The 21727-nt window shown below is 37.0% G+C and overlaps 1 protein-coding gene across 1 annotated transcript; it reads right to left on the bottom strand.

Moving 5' to 3' along the window:
• Window positions 1-4587: 4587 nt before the first annotated feature.
• LOC133173344 (MAM and LDL-receptor class A domain-containing protein 1-like) lies at window positions 4588-21577 on the bottom strand. The gene is made up of 7 exons (XM_061308334.1): window positions 21014-21577; window positions 20691-20873; window positions 20367-20536; window positions 8311-8421; window positions 6284-6416; window positions 5832-6032; window positions 4588-4835 (listed from the first exon to the last, which is right to left on the bottom strand). Exons 1-7 carry the CDS (start codon window positions 21549-21551, stop codon window positions 4588-4590), a joined length of 1584 nt encoding a protein of 527 aa, XP_061164318.1. The 5' UTR covers window positions 21552-21577.
• Window positions 21578-21727: the final 150 nt, after the last annotated feature.

Genomic DNA, 21727 nt, shown 5'->3' with positions numbered 1-21727 from the left:
TTCTTACAATATCATTTGAAATAAAAAAAATGATTTAATTTCTCTGTTATATGACTTTTTTTAGCACAGTATCTCGATGGGATATAGTACATGTATATTAAATATGCAACAGTCTCAAATATGCAGACATTTTGTTCGAAAGAAATTGGAAATATTATAGTGAAGAAATAGGACTTCTCATGCAAACAAAATGATGAAAACTTTATAACTTAAGTTAAAGCTGACTTTATATGGAACTTTAAAACCCACACAAAATAACATCCAACATTTTCAAATTGCTATATTATCCATAACAGCAGTTTTAATTTGATGTTGAAGTGGCAAACTACATGCAGGACAATGCACTGTGTAACCGAACTGTTTTTGCGTGAACATGTTCGGTTGTCGATAATTGCATCTCGTTTTAGGTATGAATTATTCACACTGATGCGAAAATCAATCGATCGATTTCTTCATGAAGATAATTGAATAGGTCAATAAAGAAGAAACATGCTATATTTCAATTAGTTTTATATTTTGCAAAATTGTTAATTTCTTTACATTCCATGTGAAATAACTTTTCAGTGTGTTCCTAAACTGATGGAGATATATAAGTCGTTTATTTTAATTTTTTTTAAAATAATCTTTTATATAAGGGCAATGAGGAAATGTACAAGGGAACTCGAGCATGTCGGGTAATCCATTTCCCACCATTAAAGATGAAATAAAAACATACGTACATGTAATATCACGTCACTTTAAGAAAAAAATAAAAAAAGCCATGTGACGGAGTATTTAAATCAATAAAAACTCGCTGACAGAAAACAATTCATCCATAATTAAATATTAAGGTAACAACCCGTAACTATGACCTAGAATTGCTGGGCAACACATCCTGTTACCCGCTGACATTGTATGATTTATTCAGGCGTAGTCAAAAGAAAAACTGATGTCGTTGGTAAGTAGTTCTTACACCTAGCTATTTGGAAGGTTTACATTCTTTACTTTCAAAAATGACAATTACGTAGTTATTCAAAGGTGTAAATTGCTTTCTACATGTATGAATTGTGAAAAAGGCTGTATAATTATTGTGAAAAAGTTCATTGTTTATAATATCTGCAGAACGCCTAAAAATGGTCTGTTAAGAGTTTTGTCAAGGTTTATGTAATTAATGTCGGTGTTTATCCAAATTCTTTTTATTTTTCATTAGTAAGTCAGTTTGGCCAACGAACACGATAAATTCTGTTTTGGGTGAATTAAAAAAAAAGACCAGACACACATTAATCAAGTATCATTAAAATGCAGGCGATGTGAGTTGATTTCTATGACTCAGCATATGTCTTTGGAAATTGGCTAATTTATCATAGATATCTTTAGTCACAAGGAAGTTGTACTCAAAATTGATGCTATAGTTGTCAGGAATGCAACACCTTTTTTGTAACGTTTTAATAATTTAAAATTTTATTGAAGATCTATGAAATAAATGATAATGGATTATGTTGGAAACACTTTTCTGATAAAATTCAATGTATTGAGCCTAAAATTTTAATTGTAGTAACTTTTGTTTGACCAAGTTATGGCCATGGCTGATGCTGAAAAAAAAAGCTTTATACCATGTCAGGAGTGCAATAGAAAAAAATATGATGTTGCCAAAAACATTTATTTTAAAAATCTGTATGACAATAACGTCCAAAAAAAAGAGAGAGAGAGAGAATGTTTAAAGTGAAGACAATTCAAAAGTTTAAAATGATATGTGAATCATAAGCAGCATTAACGAAAGTCAAATATCTGTGCATACCCATTTATGTCAGGTGTGCAACATTTAAAGTTTTGCTCCTCAACATGGAAACACTTTTATCAGTATATGATTATTTAATTGCTATTTTGGGAAATAAAGACATAAAGAACATTTTTACCAAAGAAATCCATCAAATAACAGGATCTGACTGTGTTTCAGATCCTTATGTCTATGATCAGGTGCACAACACATTTTTTAAAGATATAAGTTCAATGATGAAATGACTTGTATTTATACTACATGTAATAAGCATTCTTTGATCAATAAAAATCCTATTTCAATAATTTAGAACTAAATTATTTAAAGTTTTATTATTGAAACATGTCTCTTTTTTTCAATTTTAACATACCATATGTTTTTTTTCTTTCCTTTTAAATTTTTTAATTGAGTTTTTTTTTTATTGAATTAAAAAGAAAACACACTGAAAAATTGTCATAAAATTCAAATAAATCAATAAATTGCAGAAAATGTTTGATATAATTTGTAGTTGAAATCATTATGTCTATCAACAAATTACACACAATTTTTGACATTTTACAGTCAATTCACAGATTAGTTTTTATCACTACACACATATTTTTAAATACATTAATAAGCAAATAATCATATTTTGCCTTCCAACTCGGGCGCTTTACAAACTTTAATGAGTTATAGAGTGTTATAATTTTTAAAACAATGTTTAATATAAAACATATCAGATGTCAGGAGATGAGAAAAATAAGGTTAAATAGGAAAACTTCAAAATCTAGTATATCTGTAAACTTTTATATCAAAATTCCCCTCTGGCTAAGATTTGAAAAAAATGACTAAATGGATAAATGGGGGATTTATTGTATCATTTTTCTTTCATAATAAAACTTTCAATCCAGAATTGAGACAATTAGCGTAAAATAACAATCAAAAATCTTTTTTTTTTTCACATACATGTATACAAGAAAAGAAACTCAATTAAAGTTTAAATGAAATAAGGAGATAACGAACAGTAATCAAGCTCAAAAGTCCATAAAAACAATAGAAATCGGAAGCAGAGCAAACTTGGACCTCTAAAAGCATCAGAGGTAGGATCAAGTGCCATGGAGTAGTAAGCATCCCCTGTCGACTGGTCACACCCACCTTGTGCTCTTTGGCATGATCGGGTAAACGGAAAAATCCGTAGACAATTCAGTGTGTAATAATGGCTTAACAATAAGTATGAAACACGTCATTCAGCATTCGACTTAATGATAGATTACCGTATATTTGCTGTCTAATCATTCATATCCCTAACACAAGTTTGAAGAATAAAAAACAACAATTTCTTTTGATTATATATTTTAGAAGGTCATTTAGGATGTAGCAATTTTTTTTTTTTTTTTTTTTTTTTTTTTTTTTTTTTGAAAAATGAAGTTCTACCATAAAAAATTCATTCTGAAACTTTTTTATGCATTTGTGTACTCTATTGTCACTTCAGAAATTTTAACTAGAATGTATATACAGTATTAGGTTATAATTGAGAAATATGTTATCGTAAGTTAATTAAAAAAAAAACCAACAACTATTTGCCGGTCATTATTTTTAAATTCACCCTTTTCTAAACCAAACAATCTTTCTCATGAATACAAGTTCAAGTATCAAAACTTGTAAAGCGCTATAAAAGTTTGCGCGTAGTTTCTGGTTCACCATACACTATATACCCAACATTCTTCATGTTTAAATTTTACCTTTCACAGTGTCATCTGACTGTTTTACTTAGATTGATTGCTTAATCCACAATTTGAGTTTGGTCAGCGAACGATTTCCCCCTACTTTATCTTATCCTTTTAGATGCTATGCTGACAGAGAAGGCCCTGGATTCTAATGAACTCGACTAACAGCACGACCCCCGATAGTGGTGACATATTTGAGAAATATCCGGATGTTTTGGTATTTCTAGTAGTTGGATGTTCCATCATGGCGGTGTTTCTGGTCGGTGTATTCATATTTCGTTGTGTGTCCGAGTCCAGTGAAGGGTCTACCCTCAACAGACGAGTACTTCCACGGAATCTTACCAATAAAGAGGTGTGGGGGGTGGAAAGATATCAGTCTAAACGTATGATGTCCAACGGGGAAAGAATTACAAGGAAAGTCAAGATCTAAAGACCCAGTCCATTTATTAGTAAGTTTGAGCAAGAATAAAAGTGAGGTATAATAGAGTCTGTCTTTTTTAATAATACATGTATTTCATATAAAATGTAATAATTGATATGTAATCTTTCTAATTAACATGCTTATTACTAGTATGTACTATTTGAATGTATTGAAATACATCAAAATTTACCTAATTTATAAATATTTTGCTTTTAGAGGGAAAGTCACGGTGAGGGTAACCTGGGTTGTAATGGATTGATGATAAAGCCCGAGATGGAAGGCAATCGGTGTGATAAACTTACAGAAAGAGGTACCAGGAACAGAATGCAATATGCCTTGAGACTTGCAAATTTGATCTGTGGTGGATTTGGTAATAAAGACAAAGAATTCACTCTTCAAAAAACTATTATAGCGTGAATAAATGACGTATCTTTCTCAAAAGTAGAAGAAAAAAAAATGTTCGGAAGAACTACAATAAAGTCGTTGATTGGAGTTGCCTTTTGCTGAGTTGATTCCAAAGGAGAAGGAAAATGTTAATATACACCCAGCTGATTCATATATGCTAAATGTAAACAAAAATAAAAAAGTCTGAAATATCCATAATTATGTTCATTTTTTTAATCTTTAAAACAATTGATATTACCTGACCTAAGTATAATTATTATCACAAAGAAACAATGTCACTTTTAATGAGGTCTTTATTTTTAGTATCTGCTTTCACAAATAAAAGGATGTGTCTCTGTGCAGCTCACATCTCCCCATTGATACCCAGCATCGGGGTACTGCATCAGTAAACAGTCCTGGTTGCTCCCAACGTTATTTGGTTGCCCAGGATACCAGTTGCTATAGGTAAGGGACGATGGTGACCCTCCATCTGTCCAAACAAAGTTATTTTCTGAGTTTTCATCGTTTCCAGAAATATAAAATCCACTCTGTCCTGCCGTCATTAAACCTGGATAATAAATTTTGATAACTAAAATATAAAGAGGGAAAGGAAACAGGTAAATACATAAAGTCTAAAAATTCATCTCATATTTATGTTTAAACAATACATTTGAATTTTACAATTCCAATTAAACTATATTTTTGTGGCGGAAGACTTTCTAGGGAACCGATTTTTCGTTTTCAAAATATTAACTGGACTGTGAGGTTTGGCTTGCTATAAATCAGTGCAGACTAGCTTAGGAGTTATTTTGTGCAATGAGTTATTTTCTGTCGATCCCATTTGAGATGTCAAATTTTGACAAACAAAGAAATATAGATTACTGTAAAACAACTCAAATTTTAGGCTAACATTAACATATTTATATTTTGGCAGTATCTCAAAATTATCAACAAAATTAGTCCCCCATTTTAAAAAAGACGTTTGTTTGCAGGATTTTACCCATTTAATGAAACCAGACATAAACATCAGATTGTATACAATTGTATTGTATTGTTTAAAATAAACCAGGTAATCATGTTCCATACCTATATCAGGCTGTTTAAAATAAACCAGGTAATCATGTTCCATACCTATATCAGACTGTTTAAAATAAACCAGGTAATCATGTTCCATACCTATATCAGACTGTTTAAAATAAACCAGGTAATCATGTTCCATACCTATATATCAGACTGGATAAGATTAACCAGGTAATAATGGTCCATATCTATATTAGACTGTATAAAATAAACCAGGTAATCATTTTCCATGCCTATATCAGACTGTATAAAATAAACCAGGTAATCATGTTCCATATCTATATCAGACGGGATAAAATTAACCAGGTAATCATGTTCCATACCTATATCAGACTGGATAAGATTAACCAGGTAATAATGTTCCACATCTATATCAGACGGGATAAAATTAACCAGGTAATCATGTTCCATACCTATACCAGACTGGATAAAACAAACCAAGTAATCATCTGGAAAAAATTAACCAGGTAATCATGCTCCATACCTATATCAGACATGATAAGATTAACCAGGTAATCTTGTTCCATTTGATCTGTGATAGAGGCGAGATGGCCGCCATAAGATTCTTTCTTGCACTCATTGATAGCGTTGTACCATGACTTTGGTGTAGCGTGAAATGTATAGCATGACGTCGTGTTGTCCATGTTTACGTGTGTATACGAGTTTGATGGACATTTTGGTACGTCTGTCAAAAATCAATATAATGTAAAAAATATTTTAAAAATTAACATGCAAAGAAATTTAAAGAAAAATGATACGAGGAATATGTTCTGAACAAAGTAAGATTTTCCGCGCGTTTCTGAGGAATACCACTGAGAAGGTAATGGTTTCGTCGTCAACTTTTTTGTACAGGTACTTCTGTAAATATATTTCTTTTCTTTTTTTTTTGGAAAAAAATGCAATTCATAGAAAAAATGCAGAGTTTGAATATAATACCTTGACAAGTTGTATTATAGATGTACACGTCATCAATGGCGACATTACCATTTTCATTAACATAAGACTTAGTACTCCCATGTGTATGGTAAGAGTATCGGTAGTGGGCGTCGGTGCTACCCTCAAACACAACCTAAATAAAACTGTTATTTGAAGTAAAACTCTCCTCGGGAGAAAAAAGAGACCTAAATCCAAAATTATATTTTATCCGATATATTGATTACAAATATGTATTTCTCATTACTTGTCAAATACTTTCAACATGCATCGTATGTCAACTTTCTATTTGTTATGTCGACATGCAACTTATTTATGTCGGCTTGTTTGTCTAACTGTAGTTTGTTGGTTAGCTCTATAGATATTACAGACTACAGTAACCATTTTAACCCCAGTCACATTTCTAAAATAACAACCAACGGCTGAGGATTTTTTAGGCAAAAATGGGATTCTTCGGGCGACAGTCGGCAGTTCAGCGACAGTTGTTTGCCCGATTTTGACCCCTTTTTTCGTCGGCCGACCAAGTTTATGTCTGTCGGACCAAGTTATATTTTTTCTGCGTCGGTGACCGATTTCTTGAAACAGTCATTGAATAGTCCGTCGACCAACCTCGATCATAGTCCGACCATCGGCAGACAGTTTATGAAGTCGGTCGATGGACTAAATGTCCACCGACCGACGACCAACTTACTGCGGCTCAGCGTTTGAAGATCGTTTTCAAAACGTCGGCCGTCGAAAAAGAAACTGCGGCTCAGCGCTTGAAATCGGGGGTCGATTGCTTGACTAAAACCCCAGTTACGTTTCCAAAACGACCAATAGCCAACATTTTTTGTGGCAAAAAATAGGATTCCTCGGGCGACAGCCGGCAGTTCATTGGGCGTTATCTTGCCAGATGTTGACCTCTTTTTTCGTCGGTAGACCAATTTTGTGTCCGTCGGGCCAAGTTATAATTCTTTCTGCGTCGGAAGCCGATTCCTCCAATTGAAGCAGTCGCTGAATAGTCCATCGACCAATCTTCAATCATCGCCCGATCATCGACAGAAGGTTTGTTAAGTCGGTCGGTGGACATTTAGGAATTGGGATTTTGTAAATTTCGACGGTAAAAATTAAACTGCAGCTCAGCGAACGATGATTGAGCGACTTATATTTTTTTTTTACTTTAAAGGAATAGGTGTTCCAAGGAATTAATGTGACTACTCGGAGTCGCCCGATACTAGTGTCGGCCGATTATGTTTTTTCATCCGACGATACGAAAAAAAAATTGGTCGCCCGACCTAGGTATTATGATATTCAAACTTTAAAGTCATCGGTGTTTTTAGGAATTAATGTGAATGTTCCTCGTCGCCAGATGCTAGCTTTAGCGTTGTCATTTTTTTCAGCCGATGATCCAAGAAAAATTTAGTCCGACCATCAACTTATATATGACTCGGGTATCAGTGTTAACCCAGTTTTTGTTATGGAAAGAAAAGGTTCTGTGTGATTGATTGATCTTATGATGTTTTATGTCCCGTTCGAGGATTTTTCACCCATATAGGGACGTCACCATGTCCCGATGAAGGGCTTCAAATTTAGACCTATACTCGGCACTCAGGGCCATTGAGCAGTGAGGGTTCTTCATCGTGCCAGCGCCTACCGTGACACGGGGCCTTGGTTTTTAAGGTCTCATCCGAAAGACCCGTAACTTTCACTTCAAAGTGCTGAGCGCTTGGCGACGGAATAGTTGCCTATTTTTTATCGACTTAGATCAGTCGCGACCGTGATTCGAACACGACCTGTGATCACGGAGCGAGCGCTCTACCGACTGAGCTACCGTGACGGTAGGCTCTGTATGTAAACATCAATAAGTTTATTTCAAGCTGTATATCAATGTGAATAAATTGCATTTCGACATAAACAAGTTACAAGTGTACATGTATATAGATGCCCATATAATCATATTGGATGTTTGCATGTATAATATGCCACCACAATTTGTATTTTTAAAAGTTCTTATTTTAACTTTGCATTATTTATTCTCAGAGAAAGATTACTTGGAACTTGTTGACAGTGTACTCGGAACCTATTTCCACTTCCCCAAGCTTCCAATCCACACTGTTAACTGGCTGGATAACTTTTATTGGGTTCCCAAGACCACCGCCTATCTAACAAAAAATAAGATAACTGTTCAGCTTCAGTTAATCTCTGCAATCTTACATAATATAAGCTAACTGTTCAGTTAATCTCAGCATTCTAATATGTTATTAGTAAACAGGTCAGTTAATCACTTTGATCTAACATATATCAGTTAACAAATCCGTTAATCGCAGCAATGTCACATAATATCAGTTAACTGTCAGTTGACCACCGCAATCTTTCATAATATCGGTCAACCATTCAGTAAATTACTTCAATCTAACATATCAGTTAAATGTTCAGTTAAACTGCGATCTTACATAATATCGGTTAAACTTTCAGTTAATTTTTGCAATCTAACATATCAGTTAACTATTCAGTTAACCACTGCAATCTTACATAATTCTGGTTAACCGTTCAGTTAATTACTGCAATCTAACATAATATCAAGTTATCGTTCAGAAAATCACTGTGATCTGACTTGATACCACAGAGTCTGACACATCTGTTTCATATTTGGATATTTTACTTGAAAAAGACGTTAATGGTAATCTAACAACCAAGCTTTATGATAAACGTGATGACTTTACTTTTTCAATCGTCAACTTCCCTTACTTATGCAGCAATATACCTTCATCACCTGCATACGGGGTATATATCTCTCAGTTGATTCGATACGCAAGAGCATGCTCTACGTATGTACAATTTCTAAAACGAGGTAAATTATTGACAAATAAGTTGATGAAACAAGAATATCAGCTGTCTCGTTTAAAGTCATCATTTCGTAAGTTCTATGGTCGATACAATGACCTTGTCAGCAAATACAATTTATCATTGAGTCAAATGCTGACTGACGTTTTTCATACTAATTGTTAGACCATTATTTACACACTGAATTGTCGACGGATATTTCCGTTATTTCCCGATAATGACAAGGAGCACACGGCGGGTGTGACCGGTCGGCAGGGGATGCTCACTCCTCCATGGCACCTGATCCCACCTCTGATGTTTGGAGGTCCGTGTTTGCTCTGCTTCTATTTTGTATTGTATAATGGACTTTTGAGCTTGAATACTGTTCGTTATTTCCATATATTTCATTGATATCAGTTAAATGTTTAGTTTACCACCACAATATCCAACATGTTAATTTTAATTCTCTACTGTAATCAAATAAACTTCAATTTACATCTAGACAATTACATTAATTCAAGCTTATTTAGTCAGTAATGTAATAACCACCAGTCTCTATAATTAGTCTTTGACTCCCCGAGTGTAGACAAATTGGATTGTGCATACTAGTATACAGGTGTATACTGAGTATGTAGGTCTAACATCAATTTCGTAATTTGATTTGAAAGGTAACAAGTTCTTTAAATTAAAACACACAGACTGGGGCATGCTGCACGTTAAAATAGAATCAGGAGTTGTAATAGGACCTAATAAATTTACTTTAAGTAATACTCAGAATAGTGTTAAATGACTAAGTGTAGACAATAAAAATAAAATCTTAAAACAGTGTATATGTTACACACGCATATACAAAGTAACTGTAAGAAGAGTAGTATTGTTAGGACCTGTCAGATGTCTAAAATTTTACTATGGTTTACTGTGTAATCATAGTAGGGCGGGTGGACTTTACTTGTAATATTATTTCATGCGTGTCAAAACGTTGTGCTAGAATTGGTCAGGAATGTTAATGTTCGCATTTATTTTTACATACCATGAATTAGTTACCCTTCATATTTAATCTCCATGTATTTCTTGAGTTAACTGTCATTATCTTAGCAATTCTACATGTGTAGATTAGCTGCAACACTTTAAATCATCTGCTGCCATGCAACTTGTTTACATCCTGTCTGCCATCTTTATCGGTGCATGTTAAGTAGATTAGTTTCGTATTTAACCTCATGTTATTCATGTTACATTACTGGCATAATTACTTGCTATTAATTATGTTAATTATTATTGTGATTTCTAATATTCATTTTAGTAATTGTTATTCCCGATTACATGTGTCTAAAACTTGTACTATATTTTTATCCATCCGCGATATCGTCTGCATACTCAGCAAGTTTACTTCTGTGAAATTTACAAGTTTCAGATATAAATTGTTTACTTACTTATTATAGACACATCTTTTTCATCCATATTTATTGATTATTTTGTCTTTTCACAACTTAATTCCTGGGTTTGTTTATAATCCATATTGTACGACAACTTTGTTTGACAGTACGACACGATTTTTATTTTGTACGATGTCGTACATTGTCGTAATTGGTGGAACGTCGCCGTACAGCATTTGTATTGGTCGAATCTTGTCATGTGACCCTTTTCCGAAGGTTATATATAGGGGGCGATCGCATTATGTCAACAGATAATTTGCCGAGTTGTCAGGCGCGTAAATTCAAAGTAAGATCCAAGATCTGCCCATATTTTCACCATAGCCATACTATTGTGATTCCAGGTAAGAAAATGTTCGACAATTATCTCCCAACACACTGGACACCTATTTTATTGTAATTAACTCTGGAGATCATCCTACTATAGCCATTGTACACCCCCCTTTTTTATAATAGTAGCCTGTACGGTAGACGCCACCAATATGAATTGTACCTGTTCAGATGAAAACTATATTATGATTAATAAATATTACTGAGACCAAGATGAATCTTATGTTTTCCCTATTACCAAGGGACCAAGGATTTTAGTACAGAAGTACTGACAGTTATTATTTTGTAGCGTCCCCAACTTAAGCTTGGCCATTCCCGGGGAGCTTACAATTTTTGGTGTCAGAAGTGGGATGCTTAAACTTTTATAGCATCCTGTGATACGGGCCCATTCCTTAATTCCTCAGCTGTCCAGTGTGTTGGTTTTTGTTGTATATAGTGTATATATATTGTGTGTATATAAATATACAAATTTACTAAGAAAAAAAAAACGAAATAATTTATTTTTATAATTTAATTTACCAGCCATTGTTACACAAGTATGGCAGAGTCCTCTTATACCTCCCCTGACCCAGAAATACAGTTTAAAATTCACAATGAGGCAGGTCAAGGTGACCTACCCCCTTCCCCCAAGCAGGTTAGGCTAGAAGGACCCAATCATTCACCTATTCCTAATATAGCCCCTGAAATGTTCCGCACGTCAATGACACCAGATTTTGATAGAAATCCTTTCCCAAGACGTCAGCTGGGTAACCCTATAGCTGACTTTTCCCAGGAGGGCATGTCCCTTGTAATGAAACCTGAACCTTATAATGGTAAGGAGGATTGGGACGAATATATTTCCCATTTCCAGGATTGTGCAGAATTAGGTAGGTGGTCTGATAGAACAAAACTTCTTTTCCTTGCTGCTAGTCTCCGTGACCAAGCTAGAACCTACTACATGAGTCTATCTGCTGAAGACAAAGAATCTTTCCAGTCCCTAAGTGGTAAATTAAATCAGAGATTCGGAAAAAGTAGAAATCAAAATAGATGGCTGTCCAAGCTAGAGTTGAGGAAGCGGCTACCAGGTGAGTCTATTGCTGTCCTTGGTGATGATATTCGCCAGATGGCACAAAGAGCGTACCGTAATCTTGATGCACTTGCCCAAGAGGCACTGGCCCTGAATCAGCTATACAAGGTCATTCCGCTTGAAATGAAATGTAGATGTATAGACAAGGACTGTCAGACCGTTGCTGAGGCCGTTGATGTGATAGAGAGATATGAATCTATTCTTGGCACAGATGAAAACAAACAGAAATCTAAGGTACGCGTTGTAGACACTAATTCCAAACCAAAGTGTCCTGCTAACGAACTAGGGACTGAAACCTCAACAAAGCCTGACAAGTTGAAATCAACACTACAAGAACTTATGTCCAGACTTGACCGTTTGGAAAACAATGAAAATAACAGACAGAGGAATTATCAACGATACCCTCAACACAAAAATTGCTTCATCTGTAATTCTCCAGACCATTTTATATGAACATGTGCCCCCAGAGATATCAGCACCAGAGATCACAGAGACCTTCATTTAACAACACCAGAACTAAAACAAGCCAGGGAAACTCCCGTCTGCTGACTCAGTAGGCCAGGAGCCGGCGGAGGTGGAGAGGCCTAAGACTGATTTGGATGCTAGGGGAGGCCACATAGGGGAAATAAATGAGAGATGGGATAATGGTTTTTACACAAAAGCAGAATTACTGGACTCTGAAATAAATTTTCTCATTGACAGTAGGTCAACTGTTTCCATTATTTCTAAAGCCATTTTTGATAAATTTATGCCAGAACAAGCCCTGGAGCCTTTAGCAATAAATATTTCAGATGTCAGTGGAAGAAAACTCTTTACATTTGGATCTCTTTGTTTGCCAATCAAATTTGGAAGCTCTGTTTACCAGCAATCATTCATTGTCTGTGACATTTGTCAAGATGGAATATTAGGACAAGATTTTCTTTTGGATAATGTCCAGAAGATTAACTATCAACGACTAGTCTTACTAACCAATGAGCAAGAGGAAATTCAGTGCTGGGTAGGAGGAAAGGAAAACATGAAGTGCAGGGTTGTGATGAAGGAAACAGTTGTAATTCCTCCGAACTCAGGCTCATTTATACCAGTTAGAATACCAGGTGCAGAACATCTATCTGAGTCAGGCCTAGTGGAGCCTACATCTGATATGACTGGGATATTCATTCCTCCAGGAGTTGTCAATTTGAATAGAAACAATGTAACCGTAAGTGTCCATAATACCACTACTGACCCAATAACCCTGTATATTAATCAACCATTGGGCATTTGTACTTCCTTTACCGATTTAACCACTGAGATGCCTGCCTGTACCCGGGCAGTGCACAATGATCCTATCAATAGGGGTGACACAACAGTGCCTGAATACCTTGCTGACCTATTGGAGAGAAGTTCTGTTCATCTGGATTGTGATCAAGCACAAGTCCTACAAAATCTACTTGTTAAATACCAAGACATCTTTTCTAAGTCCTCAGATGACATAGGTCGGACCAACTTGACTGAACACAGAATAAATACTGGGAAAACCTTCCCTATTAGATAACTCGGGAGGAGAGTACCAATAGGAAAGAAGGAGACGGAGAGGGAAAAATTACAGAAAATGATTGACAGAGGTATTGTTGAACCTTCTAGCAGCCCCTGGGCCTCCAATGTAGTACTTGTTGTTAAAAAAGATGGTAAAGTCAGATTTTGTGTGGACTACAGACGACTTAATGATGTCACCATTAAGGATGCCTATCCTCTCCCTCGAGTTGACGAGTGTTTAGACTCTTTAGCAGGAGCAACATGGTTTAGCTCCATGGACCTTAACTCTGGGTTTTGGCAAATTGCTATGTCACAAGAGGACAAAGAAAAGACAGCTTTCAACACAAGCCTTGGGTTGTATCAATTCACCGTAATGCCATTTGGCTTAGCTAATTCACCATCAACATTTGAGCGCCTGATGGAAAACATCCTTAGAGGCATGCAATGGCAAGAATGTCTGGTTTATATGGATGACATCATAGTACCTAGTAAAACCTTTTCAGAAGGTCTAGAGAGGCTAGAACAACTTTTCTATAGACTTTCAGAAGCAAATTTAAAGCTAAAACCATCCAAATGGACATTTTTTCAAAAAGAAATCCAGTTTTTAGGACACATTGTATCAGAAAATGGTGTAGCCACAGATCCTCAGAAAATAAGTGCCATCACCAACTGGCCTGTACCCACAACTGCAAAACAAACAAGGAGTTGTTCCTATTACAGACGCTTTGTACAAGGATTTGCTCAGATTGCCAGACCACTTCATAAGCTTTGTGAGAAGTCAACCCCTTTCCACTGGACTGATGAATGGCAATCTTCATTTGATACTTTAAAACAAAAACTAACAGAATCTCCAATCCTTGCCTATCCCCTGCCAGATATTGGGTTCATACTGGACACCGACGCGAGTGATAAAGCAGTTGGCAGTGTACTCTCACAAATTCAGGATGGTTCTGAAAAAGTAATTGCTTATATGAGCAAAGCCATGGACAAACATGAGCAGCAATATTATGTAACCCGTAAAGAATTGCTTGCTGTTGTTGTTGCTCTGAAAACTTTTCATTCCTATCTATATGGCCAAAAAGTTCTTTTGCGCACAGACAATGCTGCCATAAGCTGGATGAAAAACCTTAAGAACCCTACAGGCCAGACAGCCAGATGGTTACAGCAAATTGAGACATATAACCTTGAAGTAACTCATAGACCAGGGAAGAAGCATTCAAATGCTGACGCTTTGTCAAGAAGGCCTTGTCGGTCCTGTGAACGCCAAGAACAAATGAATTCCCTCAGTGATAGTGAAGATGAGTCAAATTCCCATAATCCTGAGGTACAGGTGTGTTCCATTACCAACAGTAAAACTGTTAAAGAATGTTTAACTCCAGAAAGCGGCTTTGTCCTTGAGGGTTGGCAACTTGACTCCCTTCGACAAGCTCAACTTAATGACAAAGAAATTTCACTGTTGCTTGTGACAAAAGAATCCAATGAGTTCAGACCAGCCTGGAATCAGGTCTCACATGGTTCTGGAGGAATGAAAAAACCATTTGGAGGATGTGGAACAGACTTGTAGTCTCTCAGGGAATCTTGTGTCGCCAGTTCTTAAATGACGATGGTGAATTTGTTAATCTTCAGCTAATTGTTCCGTCATCTCTACGATACCAAGTATTTAAGTATTTCCATGATGTCCCAACAGGTGGTCATTTGGGTGCAGAGAAAACCCTTGATAAGATTAGAAAGTCATTATACTGGCCTAAAATGAAAAGAGAAGTAGAAAAGTATTGCTCTCGGTGTGACCTCTGCTCTGCCAGGAAACCCTCTTAAGCTTCACTTAGGGCCCCTTTACAGCAGTATTTAGTAGGTGAGCCCATGGAGCGTGTAGCCGTTGACATTCTTGGTCCACTTCCCCTAACAGAAAAAGGCAATAAGTACATATTAGTCATATGTGACTGTTTTACTAAGTGGACAGAGGCATTTCCTATCCCGGATCAAGAGTCTTGTACAATTGCAAGAGTCATAGTTAATGAATTTATATGTAGATTTGGAACCCCACTTCAACTACATTCTGATCAAAGGAGATCGTTTGAATCAAATCTTTTCAAGGACATGTTATCAATGTTTAGAATAGAAAAAACAAGAACTACAAGCCAAAGACCCCAAGCTAATGGGGCTGTTGAAAGATTTAACAGAACCCTAGTCAACATGTTAAAAATGTATTGTAACAAAGATCAAAGGCATTGGGATGAAGTATTACCACAATTAATGATGGCTTATAGGTCATCTGTCCACTCTAGTACAGGCATTTCACCGAACATGATGATGTTGGGACGAAACATAATGATGCCCTTTGAAGTTGTTATTCCAAGGCCAAAACAACTGAGCGATGACGAGATATCAGAACCAGAAGATTTTGTCAAAACTTTGCAGGAAAGATTAACAAAAGCACATGATGTTGCCAGGAAAAACCTAAAACAGTATGCAGACTATCAAAAGACGTACTATAATACCAAATCCAATTGCAGATTCTTTGAGGAAGGCCAACCAGTGTGGCTCTATGATGCATCTAAAAAGGTAGGGGTGTGCAGTAAACTTACATGCAAATGGAAGGGACCATATGTTATAACCAAGAAGATAGATGACGTCACCTTCCTGGTTCAGCGATCTGAGAAACAGCGAGGCAAGGTGTACCATGTTGACCGATTACTTCCCTACCGTGGCAAAAACCCTCCAAGATGGTACCAAAAACAGAATAGGGAATAGCACATCAGAGATCTTATCAAATTTAGAGACTGTATGACATGACATTTTTTTGTACTATTTTTTTTTTTTTATAAAATCCTTGAGGCCAGTGAAGGGAGGTGACGGGCGTGTGCGGTCTATGGCCCGCACCATTGGGTATTGGGAGGGGACGGAGGTGCGCACTCTATGGCCCTTGCCCAAGTGGTGACGGGAGGCGACGGATGCGTGCAGCCTATGGCCCTCACTGGGTTGACATCTGGATGCAAAGGGCCCTGCATCTCAAGAAGGTGTGACCATTGCCTGTGTGTAGATAATTTAGGAGTTGTATGTTGTTGCTGGCAGAGGTGCTGCTGTATTATTATTATTGATTTTTTTTTTGTCATTGGTGTTGGTCTCTCTTGGTACCATATATTTGATGTTACTTCAATGATAATTTGGTTATACTACATCTATCATTGTCGGAGGTATTAGTAAGTCCTATAGCCCATTATTTCTCCCACCTGGATGAATTTATATATCTTAGCCCCTTGCCCAAGCTGTAGCATGAATGCCCTCCATACCAATAGAAAATTCACATTGCCATTTCCATCTGTGATTTCCTAGATTTAACCCCATCCCAAGTAGTCCTATAGCTGCCATGGTGCTACTTTGATATTGTATTATAATTCCATAATAACCTAGAGGTTAACACGCCTTTATTAGAAAAATTATATTTCCTTCCACAGAATGTTCCAGTGCAACCTAGAGGTTAATGGGGAACAGTGCAGCCTTCAGTTTGAGAGCCGAAGAAAGCTCAAGGAGCATTTAATGCCAGCGCCACACTGTGCCATGAAAGTAGTGTGCCCTTTTTGTATTTCAAAGGAGAACACTTTCAGTCGGCCCGCCGATCTGAAGAGCCATGTCCTGAAGCGCCACAAAGAGTCCCTACCATCTGTTAATGTCCCTGTGGATGATCTTTTCTCTGAAAATAACTGTTTTTGGATCGCCTGCCAACCCTCCTTGTATAGATCGCTGGTCGAGCCAACAGAAAGAAATGCAAGAGCTTCCGGGAAGTTGCGAGCCCTCCTCCTCGACTGGACAAGGAAGGTGTCCTTCATTCCCAGGCGTTCCAGGCAGGAGTGGTTGGAAGGGTGGGAGTCCCAGGCTGTGAACTTCTCATCTGTGGTGTCTTGTCAAGAATTTAACCCTGGCTCTCCTAGTTTGTTCACTATTGCTTCTATTTCCCTGGTACCTAAGGCCTTGACAGCAGTGCTGGAGGATGATGTGAATTTTTATAGCATTAGTCTGGAGGATGGGGTGCTCCTAGATCCTAGGGGGATTGCCAGCCTTTCCAGGAAAATGGCAGTGCTGAAATCTGAACCTGTTACTCCCCCTCTGGCAAACTTCAGACCATTAAACCTACCAAAAGAACGAACAAATCATTTCGCAACATCATTGGGTGTAGAACAGAAGTACATTAAGTCAGTATTAAAATTACAAAAACTTCAACCAGAAATAGAATTATTTGCTGAGTCTGATATTGAATCTCTGCCATCCCCAGCCCATGCTGTTGTCACCAAGACTCCCAGCCCTACTAAAATCAAGGAACCAGAAAAGAAGAAAATCAGATTAGAAGAATACCAGGCTACCAGGTCACAGTCCATCTTGTGTTCCCTCCCTGTCGCTTCTCTTTCTCCTACATCAGCTTCCTCTGCCTTCTTGGAGATGTCAGCCTCTGTCCCCATGGAGACTCAAGTCATCATTCCTCCTGAGCCTGCTGCTGTTCCTGTACCTGCTCTCTCTCCATCCCCTGAGGACCCTTCCCTTGGGCAACTGGCAGTACGGGCCAAGAAGCTACTTTCCACTGGCTGTATGCCACTACTTCCACCAGCCAGACGTCAATGGGAGCTTGATGGGGCCGTGACAGTCCCTTGTGGAAATTCCTCTTTTTCCTGGCCACCAAAGAATTTTAACCAGCTAACACCTGACCAGAAGCTTCTTGAACTTGAATTTGCTGCCATGTCCCTGAGGAGGAGCATTCCAGGGAGTGATGGAGGAGTCGATAGGAGTTTCCTAACCGATGAGTTTAACTTCCTTGCGCTGCCAGGAACAGCTGTTCTCTCTCCGAAGAAGACTTCTTATCCAGCATCTAAGAGTCGTGTCTATCTTTACCAAGCTGTGCGTTCTATTGCCATGGGTAAGAGTCACACCCAACAAAATGAGGCCATGATTTCTTTTCTGGAGGCTGGTAGTGCTCAACGGGACAAGCTGTGGGACAAGGTCATCCTCATGATTGATGAAGCCAGGATTCCTCTCCGTCTTACAGAGTGATACATGTAGTGAAATGACATTATTATGAACTGATGATGTATACAAATATTGCTGAATTGTTATTAACCTATGAAATGAATTCTAAATCTTTTAATTAATTCAGGAGAATTAAGTAACTAGGGAGGGGGAAATGTAAGGACCTGTCAGATGTCTAAAATTTTACTATGGTTTACTGTGTAATCATAGTAAGGCGGGTGGACTTTACTTGTAATATTATTTCATGCGTGTCAAAACGTTGTGCTAGAATTGGTCAGGAATGTTAATGTTCGCATTTATTTTTACATACCATGAATTAGTTACCCTTCATCTTTAATCTCCATGTATTTCTTGAGTTAACTGTCATTATCTTAGCAATTCTACATGTGTAGATTAGCTGCAACACTTTAAATCATCTGCTGCCATGCAACTTGTTTACATCCCGTCTGCCATCTTTATCGGTGCATGTTAAGTAGATTAGTTTCGCATTTAACCTCATGTTATTCATGTTACATTACTGGCATAATTACTTGCTATTAATTATGTTAATTATTATTGTGATTTCTAATATTCATTTTAGTAATTGTTATTCCCGATTACATGTGTCTAAAACTTGTACTATATTTTTATCCATCCGCGATATCGTCTGCATACTCAGCAAGTTTACTTCTGTGAAATTTACAAGTTTCAGATATAAATTGTTTACTTACTTATTATAGACACATCTTTTGTCATCCATATTTATTGATTATTTTGTCTTTTCACAACTTAATTCCTGGGTTTGTTTATAATCCATATTGTACGACAACTTTGTTTGACAGTACGACACGATTTTTATTTTGTACGATGTCGTCCATTGTCGTAATTGGTGGAACGTCGCCGTACAACATTTGTATTGGTCGAATCTTGTCATGTGACCCTTTTCCGAAGGTTATATATAGGGGGCGATCGCATTATGTCAACAGATAATTTGCCGAGTTGTCAGGCGCGTAAATTCAAAGTAAGATCCAAGATCCGCCCATATTTTCACCATAGTCATACTATTGTGATTCCAGGTGAGAAAATGTTCGACAATTATCTCCCAACACACTGGACACCTATTTTATTGTAATTAACTCTGGAGATCATCCTACTATAGCCATTGTACACCCCCCCCCCCCTTTTTATAATAGTAGCCTGTACGGTAGACGCCACCAATATGAATTGTACCTGTTCAGATGAAAACTATATTATGATTAATAAATATTACTGAGACCAAGATGAATCTTATGTTTTCCCTATTACCAAGGGACCAAGGATTTTAGTACAGAAGTACTGACAGTTATTATTTTGTAGCGTCCCCAACTTAAGCTTGGCCATTCCCGGGGAGCTTACATTATTTTAAAAGAATTCAGATTTGACAACATTTAGTAATCTAACATCCTCAATGAATCAAACAGTGATTAGATAATATTAAGCATCATAAATTCATAATATACTAGTAATCTACACGTGTTTTTTTTGTTAGAAATTAGACCGAAACTTCAGAAGCGTTTAAAGAAGGATTTTCCCCTGTAATCATTGTTGCAATATGATTCATTGATAAGTGTCCAGCTATATGTGTCAACAATTTCTAACTTTTGTTAAAATCATATGAAAACTGTAGGAGGAAGAATTTTCAGAAAAAAATGCTTACAGATCAATCGAGTTAAAATTATCTCGTGCCTCGATTACTACAACAACAATATTTCAGGCGCTTCTCTTCTGAACGAAATTTGTGGGGAACAGAATTTACAATTATGTCTACTTTCATATGTGTTAGGCCTAGTTATTAAAAAAGTATGTTTCAGTAACATTTCTTGGGAACACAAGCCTCTAGAAACAGAAATACAGGCAGCACCTTTATATATATATATATATATATATATATATATATATATATATATACCTTTGCATAAACTTTAAGTGGTTTTACATCAGTTCCGTGCATGTTATACCAAAAGCGAATACAGTAATGTTGCGCAGGTTCAAAGGTCGGCGACACTAGGCGAAAATTATGTTCTGAGGTTGAAGAAGAGTGCTGCGATATGTACTGGGCGTCGATAACCATGTAGTGACCTTAAAAGAGGGCATCTCAAGAATAATATCTGAGAACAGACAATTCTATAGAATTAAAGAAAGTATGATATTTAAATAAATCATACCTAGTGCTTTGTATATGCTGCTCCTATCAAAAGTTAGTTTTTCTAATTTGTATCTGTCTTTAAGTTACCTGATGATGTTTCGTAGGTGTGGTCCATGTTTGGTCCTGTAACGGAATAATGTCGACCACTCTGTTTTGACCAGTACATCCGCAGCGAAGAACTCGTGCTGGAATCGGTCTCCGTCTGGAAGTTACACAGGGATCCTTGGTAATTCTCAAAGCCACAGTAAAATGTCGAGTACTCGGAGTAAACTACACAAATGGAAAGAAATTGAATTCAATGATTGTAATAATTTCACTAGCATGTGGATTGTCATTTTCCCCTCACACTAAATAATTACTTTTTGTTGATAAGTATCCCAAATTCTTCATATACAATGTCTAATGATTACCTTGAGTTGTGGTCGTCGGCAGACCGGCATTTCCCTGACAAATTGAAAGCTGTTTGGAGGCGTTGATGAGTTGCTCACGAAGATTATCCAGCTCAGTTTTGGCTGACAATAAAACGTTTGCCAGCTCTTCTTTGGATTGGTTCAGCATTTTCTGTTTACTGTTCAGTGTCACCAGCAGCTCCGCGGCATGCTGCTGTTCTCCATGGAGCAAATCTTGTGTTTGTGTAAGCTCGGATCTGGAGATATTCATTTCACTGTATAGTTTATCTACCGCTTTTTGGAGATCAGACACTGTCGTCCGTAATGAGGTCACGTCAGTCCCTACCTTGTGGATATCGTCACATGAACAACCATTAGAACTTGAGTGCGTCGTGGTTGATGCTTGACCAGAACTTCCAGCCGCGTCACATGTCTGTGCATGTCCGAGTTTGACGTTATAGATGCATTGTCCATTTGAGAAACTACAACCAGGTTGGAATTGTGATTTGATACATCCAACAAATAGCAAGCAAGACCCAACAAGAGTTACCAGCCACATTATGATAACTACTGCCGATAAAACTGGTGCCCCTTACCATGATTCTTACTTTGTCAATATCTTATCTTTAGGGAGTCGCATGTTTGCAGAAATCTCTTCCAACAAATTATTTTTCTTCTTCTGTATCAAAAGTTTAAATGTTTTCATTTTCAAATAAAAACCAAACCAATACCTTT

The sequence above is a fragment of the Saccostrea echinata genome, unplaced genomic scaffold, assembly GCF_033153115.1.
Source record: "Saccostrea echinata isolate AGI-Se365-2 ecotype Australia unplaced genomic scaffold, CSIRO_AGI_Sech_v1 ptg000056l, whole genome shotgun sequence".
Classification (NCBI taxonomy): Eukaryota; Metazoa; Mollusca; class Bivalvia; order Ostreida; family Ostreidae; genus Saccostrea; species Saccostrea echinata.
Note: the sequence above shows the minus strand (reverse complement) of the source record. Positions and strands in the feature narration are given on the sequence as shown.

Bases quoted from the DNA above. Each gene is read 5' to 3' on its own strand.
- LOC133173344 (XM_061308334.1), bottom strand. From the start codon at position 21,551: ATGTGGCTGGTAACTCTTGTTGGGTCTTGCTTGCTATTTGTTGGATGT. The intron at 20,537-20,690 runs GTAACTTAAAGA...CCCTCTTTTAAG, and splicing joins CACCTACGAAACATCATCAG to GTCACTACATGGTTATCGAC. The intron at 8,422-20,366 runs GTATATATATAT...ATTTTTTGTTAG, and splicing joins CACTTAAAGTTTATGCAAAG to ATAGGCGGTGGTCTTGGGAA.